This window comes from Spea bombifrons, chromosome 5 (assembly GCF_027358695.1).
Source record: "Spea bombifrons isolate aSpeBom1 chromosome 5, aSpeBom1.2.pri, whole genome shotgun sequence".
NCBI lineage: Eukaryota > Metazoa > Chordata > Amphibia > Anura > Pelobatidae > Spea > Spea bombifrons.
Genome location: NC_071091.1, coordinates 50,970,551 through 50,987,402, shown reverse-complemented (window position 1 = coordinate 50,987,402; position 16,852 = coordinate 50,970,551). Strand labels below are relative to the sequence as shown.

The following is a 16,852-nucleotide window of genomic DNA, read 5'->3' as shown; positions in this document are numbered from 1 at the left end:
GTTTGGTGGGGTAGTGCCTGAAAGTCCTTGTCTGGGAGGTTTGCTAGTTAGGCAATGTTCAGTTCTTACAGTTTTACATTAGCAATTCCTAATCGCATACACTTTTTATCATTTAGTGAAGCGTATGTCACAATTGGCATAGCAACTATCTAAAAAGGCACAAACTGTCACAATTCAAAAGAGTAATAATTACTATGTTCAACTCTCAAAATAAGTACATTATAGCAAACAAAAAGTGAGAAGAAGTTAAGAGACCTATTGTTTAAATGCAACCTTTGTTTTGTTTGCAACTTTAAAACTCCTGCTGTGTGGGAGTTTTTACCCAAATGTAACTTCGGAAAGTTTTACGAACAGGAACTCTTTCGCTACATACAATGGATGTGCATGACCCTGAATATCTTTTGCATTAGCAGAGCCTTTTTATTATGGAAACTAGTGTACCTTTTAAGGTGGGAGTCCAACCCCAGCACTGGTAAAAGCATGTTATTATTATACCTAATTTTCAGAGACAACAAAGTTTAAATGGAAAAAAACACCTTATATTTATTTATTTATGTGAAGCCAATAATCATTTGCTGTGTGGGCTTGCAGCATTTGGTTTTACTGGTTCTGCAATGTTTCCATAAAAATACTGTTAGTACGCACTCCCTGTCCTAATCGTGACCTTGTATATATTGACTGGACCCATCAGACAAAAGAACAGTTTAAGTTCTGCTCACTACTATATTCTGCAAAGGGATTAATGAATAACTTTAGCTCAATCATCTTGTGAGTCAGCATGGGCATACTCAAGTGGAGACGAGCCAAACCTTTTGTGGCTTGGGGTTTTCCATGCCTCCCAAGCTATGAGTGTATCAAGACGGATAACTTGTTCACAGCAGATAGCCCAGCATGGTAATTTGAAGTGTTGCAGAGACAGCCAGGTGCAGTTGGGATTACATTAAAAAAGAGAAGGAAATGATGACAACTGAAAGGAATGGGGCAAAGTAAAAGGGGGGGGGGTTCTTAAAGAGGAAAATTCTCAAAACAGCCTAATTTAGCTCCAAAGTTCATCACAAGTTGTTACTCAGTTGTAAAGCCTATTCACTCTCTAGCGAGTTTGCAGGTTAGAGTTTGGAATTTCAGAAAAATCAAATAATGGACAGCAAAGTCAGTGAACAGCTGTTTTAGGGAGATTATATTTCTTGAGTAACCAGATTTGCCCTGTATAATGGATAATTGATGCCGAATGATTTCTTGCAAGTCATATCACATATTTAACTATCCGTTATACCTGTTCAGCCTATCTTGCAGAAAAACTGCTCTTTATAATGCACCTTGCCTTCAGATACCTGATTTCATGATCATACTGCCATGATAGGACAACTGATATTATGTGATTTCACCCTCCGTGTACCCTCTTTTTCTGTAACGAACATCTCAAACATTTGAACTATGTTTCTGTTTTCTTTGAGTCAGTTATGGCCTAAGTATTTGAGGTACATTAGGAGCCCTACCTAATACAATAGTGTATGCTAAAAATCTGCCTTTTGAACAACAAAACAATTGCTTCTACTAATTCATTGACTTGCATTATAAATGTATTTAATTTTCACATTGCAATCATAATTTCTTTGTAATTTAGATTACATTTAGTATATTTACATATTGTATTTTTTATTAAATAGAAATAATTGCTATGTATTTTTTTAAAGAATAAGTTAGATCAAACAATGAAATTGAGTTTTAGTAAGTAGAAAATTTATAATGACCTTACATTTTCCTGCCACTTGGCATATAACTTGTTGTTGATTTTTAACTCAGTTTTTTCTGTTTGCTGATTTTTAACTGTTTTTTTTTATTCTGAAGGGTTTACCTGGCCCACCTGGATTAGAAGGAATGATCGGTATTCCTGGTGAAAAAGGAGCAAAAGTAAGTTTGGGGTTAAATGTCTATATAATCATCGTGACAAGCAAATTGAATGACATCTCTATTGCATGAATTGATATAAACAACATGGAAAACAAAAGAAAAATCTGTTAAATTAGTTTACATTTCAGTAATATGCAGCCTCATGAAATATATTAACAAATATACTTTGTAGGCAATATAACATATCACACTAATCACAAGTAAACAGAACCCATAATTTCTTTATATAAAATTCTTCTGACCAGATTGTAAGCTTTCAAAAGCAAGTCAATCATTGTGTACCAGTTTGTTATTGTGTGTGATTTTACATTGTTCCACTGATTGTAATAGCGCTATGGAATCTGCTGGCACTATATAAATAAATGTAATGATCTGGCCTTGATTTCCATTATTTGATATCTTGATGATGAATTAAATCCCATGGCTTCACGTATTTTGTAATTGACGATCCTCCATACTTTTGGGATAATATTCTGTGGAATATTCTGGGGAACTTAAAGAAAGCCATGGGTCCTGTTATAGCTAGCAGAAAACTAACACAGCATTTCAACAAAGAGAACATAATATCAACAAAAACGGTGGTGATTATGTGACACTCTGGAACTGCTTAGTTGCTTCAGGACCTGGGCAACTTGCTACTATTGATGGAACCATGATTTCGGCTCCCAGAAAATTCTAAAGGAGAATGTCCATCCATCAGTTTGTGACCTAAAGGTCAAGGGCAGATGAGTTATGCAGTAGTGACAATCATCCAAAGCACACAAGCAAGTCTACCCCTGAATGGCTCAAAAAAACCAAAATTAAGGTTTTGAAGTCAAAGCCCTGTCTTGAATCTGTGGCATGACCCTAAAACAGCAGTCCATGCTTAAAAAACCAAGGTAGCTGAATTAAAACAATTCTGCCAAGAAGAGCAGGCCACAATTCCTCCACAGTGGTGTTAAAAACGTTTGATTGCAGTTGTTGCTACCAAGGGTAGCACAACCTGTTACAAGGCCAAGGGGAAATTACGTTTTTAAATGGGGGATATAGGTTTTAATATTTTTTATTAACCAAGGAGATGGCTGATGATTCCACCCCATTTTCCACCACCCGTGCATGTTGTGGTAAGGGTTATTAAATAATCCTTGGGGGTATAATGCTTCTGATGACAGTAGAGAGTCCAGGCTGTGTTCTGTGTAGCATTGTGGAGATCTCGCCACTGTTGCAAAAAAAAAACCTCACTGGATGTACTATGAAGACACTGTTTTTTGTGTGGACATAATAGTGCATGCATAGGTTCCTGAAGGACTTTTTAGCTGGTGTGGTTTCAAGCTCAATCATTTCCTGCTCGCCTATAACTATTCTTGTTTATTGCCTGCCCATATCACCAGCTGCACTTTCCCAACAAGTCCTGCTAGTGGAAGTAGAGTTTGTGCTGGGGCACCTAGCATATAAATGTAAAAAATATGATCGATAATGTGTATAGAATTAGAAAAAACACAAGTCTATCACTGTAACCAAAGAATAAGAGCTTTAATCTAAGAACTGTTATTTGAAAGGGATTGATAAACACTATACATTATTTTTATACCCTGTTGCTTAAGGGTGCAAACACCCTTAAAATTATGCTATGTTTTTTTACTGGTGTGTGACTTCATGCCCTGGGTGTAAATGTCTAAAAATGTGCATGGCCAACATATTAAAGAAAATAGTAAAATAATGCAGTGTGAGCACAATATCCTAGTATCATTTAGTGTTATCTGACCTGGGCCATGTTTAAATGTTGTATATTGCTGTTTGTATTTTTATTCTAGATTAATTTATAAAATCAATCAACCTAATTAATACAAAGAAGCAAATATATGTTTATTCTGTTTGTTTTGTAGGGTGATCAAGGTTTACAAGGTCTACCTGGTTCAAAGGTAAAGACATGTACCACGTTGCACACTACCTTATTGTATCTCTTTTGCTGAAGAGAATGACATTGTAAAAAGTATTGTGAATTGTTTTATAGGGTGAAGTTGGATCACAAGGACCTCAAGGACCCCCTGGCGGTCAGGGGGTACAAGGAAAACAAGGCCTTCAAGGAATCAGTGGACCCCCAGGACCGCCTGGCCCACCAGGACCACCTGGACCTGGATATGGATTTGGATTTGAGGTGAGTTTCATCACAATAAAATTATACAACATTTTTATAACAATAAAACCGCCTTTCCGGGGTCTGTATATGATATATATTTACAAAGTTAATTCTAAGGCTAAAGATGAACTATTACATTTTTTTTGTTCATCAAAGAAAAACAAATGTAAGGTGTTTACAGATTACAGTAAGCAATATATATATGTATTAAACATGCTTTTTAAGTAAGTTCTCAGTAATATATATATATATATTCATAGCAGCACATGAAGTTTCTTGGTTTTCATATAAAGCTTACTAAATGTGGGCATGGAATTTCTATTTCTAATTATTTTCCGATTTCTTAGGATATGGAAGGCTCTGGAGATGAACGATTAAGAGCAGGACCAGGAGCCAAAGTAAGTATAGAGGTTCCATAAAAGTCCAGTATGTTATTTTGATAGCAATATGCCTGTATTAACTAATGGATTTGCTGGAATGGTTATAGTTCAATCCATAATACCATGTAAAACATTTTTTCCTTTACTGAGAAATCAATAGACATATTACAGCTCAGTGTATATTGTGAAGGAAAAACAAACATCTGAGTTTAAAAAAAAAAACCTTTAAAGTTAATCACCATGTGTATTGTCTTCACAAATTAAAAAAGGAATGTGAGGCAACAAGGAGACGTCAGGTTTATTAACTCAATGCCCTTAATCTCCAGTGCACCTGTAAACTATGCCAGTGCTTTAATAGGCAGCAGTTACGTGCATTTCATTCTCTATACTGAATTCTTATCTAGTTTACTTTCAAAATCAAGAAATGGCTACTAATCAGAATGAAATAAAAACAGAAAATTGACAAAATGACTATGCTGGATTCTCAGCAGTGGAGTTGTATGCGTTACCGTTTCCAAACCTCAATAATAGTAACTGACTTTAAGACCCAGGGAACTCCTGTAAGCATTCGGTCCAGGTTTGTACATACAGATTAACCCAATAAACCTCTGGAAAAGTAAGATGCAGTATAGTGAGATATTGAATTATTGAGCACTAAATTGTATGCAAGCCAAATCAAGAACCATGTTTAAAGGGACACTTCAGCCATCAAATGCACTTTAATGATTATGATAGCTGCGTGGTCCTTTTACATTTTTGTGGCAAATGCATGGGACATTCTGCAGAATCCCCATATATTCTTTGGTCCTTCCCCACCCCAGCTAAATAGACAAACTCATACTGCTGTCCCATTTTTCAATGGGAGCACTTTCTAGCTGCTGATTGGCTCCCTCAAGCAGCCAATCAGTGGCAAGAATTGACAGACCATGAAGAAGGAAGGCAACTATAGTAGCAGGGCTACATCTTTTTGTGTCAGGTAACTTTTTTTATTTGGGAAGAATACATATTAATGCACTTTTACAGCGGGGATGTCAAATACATTAAACTGTCCCTTTAATGTTTGGTTTGATGTGGAGACATATATTGAGGCCCAAAGCCATGGGACAAAAAGTGCTTCAAATCACCTTCAAAGAAGTACTTACTATTCACTATGCTATGGGCTAATGATCTATACATGCCCATTTTATTTTTGGTCTATACATAATAGAGAGAGCTTCTGGCTTCAGTTGAATGTGTTCTGTTTATTGTGTGGATTAACAGTTGACAACAATCCCCATAGATTGAGATGATTTCTTCTCACAATGTTATAAACTACCCTTGAAAAATTAGTAATGATTTTGAAATGTTTACACAGCATAGTTGTTGACTAGAAAGGTTGCATGTGTCTGTATATATATATATATATATATATATATATATATATATATATATATATATATACATGAAAGAGTCAATGATAAAAGTTTATTGACAGTGTTGCTTTTTTATTTTACTTGTTTCATGATGGGGAATAATTCCTCAAAGAGATAATCAATCATTTACTTCATTAAGAACACTTCATTGTGTGCATTTGCTCTGTGAGAAATGAAAAGAAAAAGTCTATAAAAGTTATACCTAACATGAAAAACAGAACTACTTTTTTTATAGAATGAAATGTTTTGACATGAAAAAAAAACTCAATAAAGGACATTGTTGCGTATGAAAAAAAATTAAATGGGAAACGCAAAGAACTGGCTTGAATATTGGAATGAAATAATCGAGGTTATACACAAGGATGGCACATAAATACAATAATAATTTTAAAGGGTAACAGGTCACCTATTGCTTAACTCCAAGTTTACAGTTTGTGCTTTCCTGACTGAATCAGGGATCAAGGTGACTATGATTTTCTAAACAAATCTGCTCAAATAGCATTTTGGAGAAGGTAGGTGAATAGATTTCTTCCATAAACAGAAACCAAGGACAAACTGAAGATTCATCATTTCGGCTCGAAACTACTTCATTGCGTTCTCATTTTAAATATATAAATAAAGCATTTGCCCTTATATTCTGGTTTCTTCTGCAGAGAAGATAATGTCTCTCAGCATCCAGCTGGCATCCTCTCTCTCCGACTGGCTGCTTGCAAAACAGTTCTGTAACATCAGCCGTAGACGCAGAGGTGCTAACCGTGCGTGGCCTGATGTGGGCGTCATCTGTTATGCAATTCTTCTATAGAGACATTTCCAGCTCTGTTGCACAACTGTTGCTTTTGGGTAAAAAGCCGGTTTAATAGACAATAAAAAAATGTGTGTGATTAGTCATTCACCTTATGCTATGGCGGCGGTGATCGTCAGTTATCTATTATCAGTTATCACCTATTATTCATCAGTATTACTGATCTGCACAGTATACAAAGACAAAGAGCACATACTGATAAAAGAAGTATGGATTCAAGCAAAAAGTAGGCTATTGCACTCTTCAAACTGAAGAGTATTTTCTTTTGAATACATACCTTTTCTGCAAGCCCTGTGTTCTGTATTCCTTGCTTTATATACCCAAGTGACATATATATATATATATATATATATATATTTCTGTACACCAATATTTATTGATTGTATGTTTTAATGTATTTTCTTTTAGGGAGAAAAGGGAGATACAGGTCTTCCTGGTATAAAGGGGGAAAAGGTACAGTTTTTTTCATCCAGTGGCTCTTCCTTACGCTTTAATACTTTGAATTTGGTGGTAGATAAAAACCATTGGGCCTGTCTAGTCTGTCCATTTTTTCCTGCTGCAAAAATACCAAAACTTACTAGGTCTTTGGTCTTGTCTTATAATTATACAGACGTATGCCTATCCCATGTATGTTTAGATTCCTTCACTATATCTGCATGTGATGATGTATGGGCAGTATTTTGAATTATACTGTCCATCAGTAAGACGTGTCCCAAGACGTCCTTGTGCTTTGGCAACACAAAAATTCTGAATGAGGCTCTTCTTCTTGTAAGATCTTGTAACCCAGGGGAACAGTGAATATCTCCATTGGTGGCTTAGCGTCTAAATATGTTGGTCGGAAAGTCAGTTCCTAAACAGGTTTCAGTCACTGCTTTGTGATAAAATTTGTGATGAACGTGCAATCTTTTGTATGGTGTTTTGAATGAAATACAATTGTTTATTTGTCTTGTCATATCTCACCTTATACCTTGATAAACAAGATGTATGTTGGAGGTGATGTTCTTAGAATAATTTCTGACAAGATTAATTGCTTTGACACCTTATAACTGTTTTGCTGTCATTCACCAAAGTAAAAGACATAGTATATTTAAAGTATATTGGAAACTCTACATTTTGGAGGTAAATCCCCCACCCCCCACCATTCCTTTTTTTGATATTTTTCTTTTATTATTTTCCATCTTATCTGTCAGGATGGAAAAGGTCTGCATTATGTTTTTTATGTAACAAAGTTTTATTCTTTCTCTGAAGGGGGATCGAGGTAAACCTGGACAGGACGGAAAAGAAGGAACTCCAGGACTGCAAGGATCCATGGTTTGTCATATTTCTCCCTTCGGTTTATGACTTAATGCAGCCTTATTTCAATAAATGTGATACATTTTTGACTTACTGTACTATAATTTGCACAGTTCCATGTGTCCATACCCCGTAAAAAATCTATACTAAAAAATCTCTAAACGGGTTTATTGATATTAATCAGTTTATTCTTTACTATTATGTGTGCCAAATCCGTTAAATCAGTAGGGTGCAGATTAAATGAATAATCACTACACTGATTACCATGCCCTGATAAGTTTGTCCAGTAAGGAACTTGTAAATCACTGACATCAGAGTTTTGTTAGCTGTGGTACAGCTGAGCTACATCAAGAATATCTGCTGATCTATGTACATATAAATAGTTTAATGCCTACAATGTATACAAATAAATCAATTGAATTAAAAGAACTCCACAGGTTCCTGGAATTTTTGAGCTCTGAGCAATTGATTCATGCATATTACAGACAATGAAGTTTATTACCGAACAATCATGCTGCGCTTTAGAAAGCACTTCCGCCTCCCTTTCGTAGTTTTGTCTCATAGAAACATCCCTTTTCCCTGTTTTTTTAATTAGATGCTCTTATAGCGTTCATTTTTTAACCAAAGTACTTATTTTTATATGTAGATTTGTATCATGCTTGCATAGCAAGGACATGGCTTGCAAAGGAATCAAGAAAGTGTTCATTAGGGAGAGATGGTCATAAGAGACGCACACAAGAAAAACTGTTCCAATTTCAATAGGTCTTCTTTGTATTTATTATAATCATGTTTCTTTTACATATAACATTTCCAGTTCCAGTTTAACATATGAATATAAGCCAACACACATTCTTCTATGTAGACACAATGAGTTAATAACTGGCCAGCACTAGGGTGCACGCAATGTGTTTATATACTAAGGTACTTAATTAATTAGATCATTTTTTGTGCTTCCATTTTAGGGAAATAAGGGTGAAAAGGGGGATAAAGGAGCCAAGGTGAGTTGTCAGCACACCTAGACATCTATTCCACGAACAGTAAGTTGTGGGTCAGACACAAACAGTTCACCATAGTGGATTTATCTGTATGTAATGAAGGGCTAGTTTGACTCTTCTCAGCATGAACATTTAAGTGTGCTGCTTAAGTGATAAGACCGCGTTTTTCATAATTTTCACCAGGATCACTTTTTATATCATATTCTTCAATGAAATATGAAATGTCTCAATTTATCAAACCTGTGTTCAAGGCGGCCACCAGGGGGTAAAACCAGGGGCCCAGCTGTCCTTGGGGCCACTCAGGGAGATAAAGTCTCCTTCTGTTTAAAAAAAAAAAAAAAAAAAAAAAAAAAAAACAAAACAAACAAAAAAACCACTAATTGGATGGGGCTGGAGGATAAAGAGTGAAGTAGGTCCAATCAGGAGAGACAGATACTCTGTCTGGTAATGGAGGGGGTTAATCATCGGAGGCTGTTCATGTCTGGTATGTATATAATAATATATGGGGCCCCTGCCTGTGTTATTGATAATTACACTTTATTATTTTTATTATATGCATATTGTAAGAGTCAGTGGGAAAAAAGCAATATAATTAAAACAGTTATTTCCAGTCAACCATGCAGAATATTGGTTCATGCAAAACATTTAGCTAATTATGTTTGGCCCTATTGACACTGTCTGTGAATAAGATAAACTTTGCTGAGATTGTTGCTTGTTATCTGCAATATAATTAATTTTGCTACAACTTGGTTAGTAGAATTGAAAAATAACAGTTTGTTGATTTGTACAGTAAACAAATCCATTATGTTGACATCTACAAATACTGCAATTTATATAGGCAGCTTTTTAGATTGTTTTGAAGAACTGTATTGATGACATTAGCTATACGCAGCATTTCCCAATTGGTACCGTAAAGAAAAAAAAAAAACGACATTTCAATAAATATATATTTGAGTTGTTCTGTGAATTATGTTCTACTTTTTATATTTTAGTCCTAAAAAATATTGTGTTATATGTAGGACAAATAATTCATTTGTGTGGGAAATCTAAATGTGAAAGAGGGAAATTATGATTGAACAGGCATATTGTAATGGTGGCAAAATAATTTTGCTCATGAATCTTTGCTTTGTTTCTGCCCTGTCCTTAAATGATGTTGGTCAACGTTACTGCAGGGTGAAAGAGGACAAGACGGTGCAAGTATTGTAGGACCTCCAGGCCCACCTGGACCCATGGTAACACTTCAAGATGTAAGTAAATATTTGCTGACTAGTAAGCACCCCCTATGAGTGAAATGCATTTGGCTGGATACATTTGTTCTCTTTTATACATGTTTATGTACTTGTAAACTTATACACATTTAACAGGTAACATATTTTGTCTGTGTATAAAAAGATTTTCTCTCTCTGTTTTAAATAGCTGCTCTTAAATGACACAGAAGACTTACTGAACATTACTGGCATGCAACTACAGCCTGGGTCCCCTGTAAGTAGACTAGTAAAAAACATGCACTAGATGTTGGACCCATGTATTTTCAAATGTTCGGGGTTTGTTTTCTAGAGTGTGCCAGCATTCAGTTGTCTATAGTGAGAAACTTGTTGTTAGACATGGTTAGAGACAAGGCAGAGTTGTGGTTAGAGGTAGGTCCAGAGGAAGACCATCCACTTACCATACACGTCCAGTTACCTCAAAATGTATTGAAGCAGAATGCTGGGATATAACACAATATTGCAGTTCTCATTTGCAACATCTCATGAGATGGCCTTGTGAGAGATGCGACAAATAAATTAACTTATAAATAAATTATATATGTTTAAATAAATTAAACACTCACTGAACATATATGGTACAGCATAACTCCCATCACCATATACTGAGCCAGACATTGACGGTAGTGCAGCCTCTGCCCCTATCACTATACACTAAGCAGACATTGACGTGGTAGGCCACTGCCCTTACACGAACCTGTCTGTGCCACCTCTGCCCCTTTAGCAGCCTGTCTGTGCCACCTTTGCCCTTTTAGCAGCCTGCCTATTCTACCTCTGTCCCTGAAGCAGCCTGCCTGTGCCACCTCTGCCCCTAAAGCAGCCTGCCTGTGCCACCTCTGTCCCTGAAGCAGCCTGCCTGTGCCACCTCTGTCCCTGAAGCAGCCTGCCTGTGCAACCTTTGCCCCTTTAGCAGCCTGCCTATTCTACCTCTGTCCCTGAAGCAGCCTGCCTATTCTACCTCTGTCCCTGAAGCAGCCTGCCTATTCTACATCTGTCCCTGAAGCAGCCTGCCTATGCCACCTTTGCCCCTGAAGCAGCCTGTCTATTCTACCTCTGTCCCTGAAGCAGCCTGCCTGTGCCACCTCTGTCCCTGAAACAGCCTGCCTATGCCACATCTGCCCTTGAAGCAGCCTGCCTGTGCCAATTCTGCCCTGCAAACAGCCTACCTGTGCCAACTCTGCCCCGGTAACAGGCCTTTATACACAATCCCCAGTGTGGTCTTTATACACAATCCCCAGTTGCTTCTTCTGAAATTTATTTGTCGTTATATGAAGTGGTAGATAAGAGCCTACTCATTCTCAAATTGAGTAGTGTTAAAATAAGCATGTACAGGGTTTTAACTGTATTTAATAATACATGGGGCCCTGGGTGAGTCTCCCCTAGTGGTCCCACTATGTCCCTCAAGCCCAGCTGTACCTGCCACCTTCATGTGATGTTCCCCAGGCTTCCACGTATGATGTTACCCGCTGGCATTTACAGCTTGGGTATTGAGAAAGTCCAAAGGGCCACAGCTGTGGGGCCAAAGGCCTGGGGTAATTCCCCTCTTTGCTCTGTGTTAAAGACAGGCCTGAACCTGTAACTCACTGATCTAAACATTTGTGTTCAGTGTTCTCAGTAAAATTGGCAATGAGGTTGCTGGGAGAAGCATCATCTGGAACATGGAGGATGTCATTTCAAGATGCAAATTAGATATTGTCTTTTTTTATTTATTCCCCTAAAATGATGTTTTTAAAAAGTGTGTCTGAATAAAGTATAAATAGAATGTTACCGTAATTCTTTAATTTTTACTTCAGGGACTTGATGGGAAACCAGGACCACCAGGATTGCCTGTGAGTGTCACTCTTCTGTTTTCATTTTTCATTTCCCACTGACCATGATGTTTTGTTAATGAAGATATCTAATCATATAACATTACTACCAATATTAATTATTAAAAATGACTTAACCTGTTAAAAAGGTGTCAGATTCTTTGGAAATTGACCTACAAAATTGGTACCACTTACATGGCTTGTCTAAAACACTGCATGGTTTATTCAAAGTAAGAATGTGCAGCTGATATCTAGTTTCAACTCACCTGTCTAACAGTGTTAAAAAGGGTCATCACATGCAAAAGTCCCTTGTAAAAACTTAAGTGTGAAATATACCACCACCTCTAATATATACCAGCAGCACCAATATCTGTGCTTCCTTCAATCGCATATACATTAGAACATATCAGCAAACAAATGGTGATATGCTGCGCTTCAGGAAACAAAATAGGAATTTACTCAATTATATACAGTAGTTTGGTCTCATATATCTCGCCATAAACATAAAAAAGAAGAAAACTAGTATGGTGTAATATTGCAAAGTAATGGCACTTTAAACAGAACACTCCAATGCACTCACATTCAAGTTGGAGTGCAAAACACTCCCAAATCTCTCCAGCAAGTTGGGAGTTGAAAGATACTGCAGTCATTACGTGGTATCTTAAAACCAGTGGTTTGATTATTGTAAAGCATCTCCAGGTGTCAGAGCTGGGCCTAGGGCTCTTGAATCCCTTTATTAAAAAAAAACCCCCTTGTGCATGGGAAATATGACTTAAGGCTATCTCTATGGATAAACCTAGGGATTTTAATATTTCTTGTTCCTAAGATCGTCTGTGGACATTTGGAATTCTTCTAAACTCACTTTTTGTCTTCTACTTCCAAAGGGGCCGATTGGACCAAAGGGTAATACAGGGAAGCCTGGTTCTTCTGGACCAAAGGTAACGAAAAATAGAATAATTCTGTTACTGTATGTATACTACTTTAGATCTGAAAGGAATGTACATATGTTTATATATCACTACACATTTTGCTTTTTAATGGAGACGTCAAGTGCCTGCCACTTTTCTGGATGTTGCAGTAGACCGTTCCAGCTACAGTCTGCCCATTTATAACATTTTTTAATCCTCAAGTGCCTTTATTGTCATCTAACTTCATCATCATAGAAACAAATTAGGTCACACACCAGCTTTGCGAGTTTGAGGACAATAAGAGAAGGTTGAGGACAGTAGGAGAAATGTGTGCTTTCTCAAAATCTAAAGTGGGGACATGATGTCATAACGTTATCTCTCTGTTGTTAGGGCCTCCAAGAGTAACTGTATCATTGATATCTGTGATATGAGAGGCACATGTACATAGGCTTATAATGATTTTGGCTTTCCTACATTTCTGTGCTTTGCAGTCCCCAATTGCAAAAGTTGTGCATTTTTCTTTATGCGGCACAATGCCAACATATAGTCCTCCTGTAGTAGTATGTTATTCTTCAATGAGATATTTAGTTAATTCCCCCAGTCCAATGGATACTGTTTAATGTAATGTGACATAATCTGGTTATCATAAGTGATAACAATACATTATCATTTTATTACAAGATGACCGGCAATGGATGCCTTGTAGTGGTTACCCACATTGTTAGTGAACAGTGGCAGTGCTCGGTGTTACTGACTTTGGATTTGTTGTTGTGTGGAGGTTATGTATGTATTTGCACACAACTCAAGCTCGCAAGAGCAGGGCCCTCTCCTCCTTTTGTACCGGTTTATTATTGTTTGCGATTATAAATGTATCCTGCTCACCCGGATTGTAAAGCGCTGTGGAATCTGCTGGCGCTATAGCATAAACGTAATGTAACTTTAATGTAGCATAGTAGCTCCAGAAATATTACTGATACCATGACTGGCATCACTTATTACTATGGTATGGTAAATAATCCTTAATGTTGTTTTGTTATATTGTTCAATGATTCTAGCATTCCAGCCCAAGGGGACGAAAGCTGTTCATGCTTGGCATTTTAAAAGGTTACTTCAATAGTCCTTGTCCTGAAAGTCAATTCTTCATAATATATAACTGCTGAAATCAAGTGGCTTGTCTGAGAAAAGAGTTCATGAAATGCGAGCATACAAAAGGAAAATATAAAAAGAGGAGCTAGAATACAATGCCATTATAAGTGTACTGTATGTACAGAGTTATTGCATTCAATGTATTTAATTTGGTAAGCACTGCCTACATGGAATAAAGAAGAGAAAGCGCTTGCCAAGGAGATCCTGTAAGCAGGCAGAATTTAATTGCAATTCAGACCATGTATATATTATCTCATCTTTTTCTGTGCTACATTGTCACACTGCCATTTAACGATTTCAAGTAACGGCTTTTCATCCACTAAATAATTATGTACAAAGCATTTCTAAACCCACTAGTTATTCTTCTACCAAGATGGAACCTTTTACAACGGTTATCTCCAGGGCAGACTAGATCAAATTCTATGTTTCTGTGTTTTTTGCTAATTTCTTCCAGCTATAATGCTTCAACTGTGCAAAACAATTGGCAGTGATTTTTTTCTTTCTGGCGGGGAAATAAGTATCTTTATCCCTGTTATACAGTATGTTGCGTTCTATATTTTTATATTTCTTTTCTTCTGACTTCCTGTGGTTTTGGAAATAGCAATCCTTGATAAGTGAGCAAGCATATAGCAGCCCTTATAGTAGCTAACCTCGAAACCGATTCATATTGCCTTATTTATTTATATGATCTGAATTGGGAACTGATAGATTGTGAATTCTATTGAGCAATACTTTCCACAGCCTGTAATTTGCAAAACTTTCCAAGGAATTAAAATGTCACTTTTTTGGGAGGGAGGATATTACCAAACTAGCTTATGTTCTAATGCAAAAGACCAGTTAGTAAACTTATCTGAACCATCTACACTTATTTTAAAGCTAAGCTTTCTGCACAATGCATAAAAAAACTTTGTTCTTTGTTGTTTTTGAAGTATAAATCCAGAATTGTTTTGAAGCGTTACAATCAATAACTTTTTTAAATGCAAGCATTGCCAGAATTTGTATTTCAGCTACACTGTTGGGTGTATAAATAATGTATTAAGACCATACCAATTTTGTTGTTTCTATTTTAGGGTGAAAAAGGAGAACCAGGGGCGCTTATTGCGGCTGACGGCTCTATGATTTCTGCACTTGCGGTAGGCCAGGGACTAAAGGTAATTGTGTATTGCATACTGCATTCCCAAATCAATGACAAAGAAACATTTGTGTTAGTTATTCTGTATCAGGGGCGTACCTAGAGTATTTGGCACCCGGGGCGGATCCTGTAAGTGGCCCCCCCCCCCCAAATGTAAAGACATCTACAAAATTATGTTGGCAAGAATATTTATTGCACCAATTTGTAAACTGTATGTCAACTGTAAGCAACAAGAAATCTGAAAAAATAAATTAATAACTTATAAGTAAAATAAATATGTTTAAATAACATTTACTGAACATATAATTCATATATGAACACATAAAATAATTTCTTTAATAACCCTCCAAAAAAAAACAGCGTCCACATTGCCCACATAGAACCTGACCAGCACCCAAATTACACACACACATAGGACGTGCCATCTTTGCCCCCAAACAGCCCAGCATGAGTCAGCATTGTTCCCAAACAGCCGAGTGTACGCCATCTTTGTCCCATGAACACACTACCTGTGCCATCTTTGTCCCATAAACACCCTGCCTGTGCCATTTTTGTCCCATAAACACCCTGCTAATACCATCTTTGCCTTTTTGACAAATCAACTATACACCTATGATTAACACAAACACTTTTACAGTCACTCACTAATTCACTTTCATTCACACAATAATTTATTCTTTCGCACAAATTATTTACACATATTCATTGATGCATTCTCACAAATTCATTAATTCTCTCACTCATTCACACAATTCATCCACACATTAATCCGTTCATTTTCGCTCTCATTCTGACTCTTTATTTCAATATTCTTGCTACCCTCCTTTCTCCCTATCTACCCATTCTCACCCACTTCTGCCCTATCTACCCCTTCTCACTCCCTTCTCCCTATCTACCCCCTATCCCCCGTCTCACTCCCTTCTCCCTATCTAACCCCTCCTAACTATCTACCCTCTCCCCCCTTTGAAGTTCACTTAGCTTTCAGGAGTCCTGCGGTGGGGGTGCAAGGCCCTTTGTCTCCCAGCTCTGCCACTGTATGGAACAGTATAGAGTGATGGGAGTTATGATGTACTTTAGAGCATAATTATATAATGAAAAAGACATTGGGAATGGTACAGCATAACACCCATCACTCTCACACATTTACCAAGCCACACATACCAATCCACAGATTCCACACATACCAATCCACAGATTCCACACATACCAATCCACAGATTCCACACATACCAATCCACATTTACCAATCCACACATACCAATCCACAGATTCCACACATACCAATCCACACATACCAATCCACAGATTCCACACATACCAATCCACAGATTCCACACATACCAATCCACACATACCAATCCACAGATTCCACACATACCAATCCACACTTACCAATTGACAGATTCCACACATACCAATCCACAGATTCCACACATACCAATCCACACACATACCAATCCACACATTCCACACATACCAATCCACACTTACCAATCCACATATTCCACACATACCAATCCACAGATTCCACACATACCAATCCACATTTACCAATCCACAGATTCCACACATACCAATCCACAGATTCCACACATACCAATCCACAGATTCCACACTTACCAATCCACAGATTCCACACATACCAATACACACATACCAATCCACACATACCAATACACAC

General features: G+C 37.1%; 1 protein-coding gene across 1 annotated transcript in view; it reads left to right on the top strand.

The window, feature by feature from the left end:
• Nucleotides 1–16,852, top strand: part of LOC128497656 (collagen alpha-1(XV) chain-like) — a 71,221-nt gene that overhangs the window by 37,883 nt on the left and 16,486 nt on the right. Inside the window, exons 14-25 of the mRNA XM_053467820.1 lie at nt 1,849–1,911; nt 3,777–3,812; nt 3,905–4,048; nt 4,378–4,428; nt 7,033–7,077; nt 7,873–7,935; nt 8,880–8,915; nt 10,085–10,159; nt 10,329–10,394; nt 11,971–12,006; nt 12,870–12,923; nt 15,110–15,190. Of these exons, the coding sequence (XP_053323795.1) occupies nt 1,849–1,911; nt 3,777–3,812; nt 3,905–4,048; nt 4,378–4,428; nt 7,033–7,077; nt 7,873–7,935; nt 8,880–8,915; nt 10,085–10,159; nt 10,329–10,394; nt 11,971–12,006; nt 12,870–12,923; nt 15,110–15,190 (750 nt within the window). The remainder of the gene's footprint in view (nt 1–1,848; nt 1,912–3,776; nt 3,813–3,904; nt 4,049–4,377; nt 4,429–7,032; nt 7,078–7,872; nt 7,936–8,879; nt 8,916–10,084; nt 10,160–10,328; nt 10,395–11,970; nt 12,007–12,869; nt 12,924–15,109; nt 15,191–16,852) is intronic.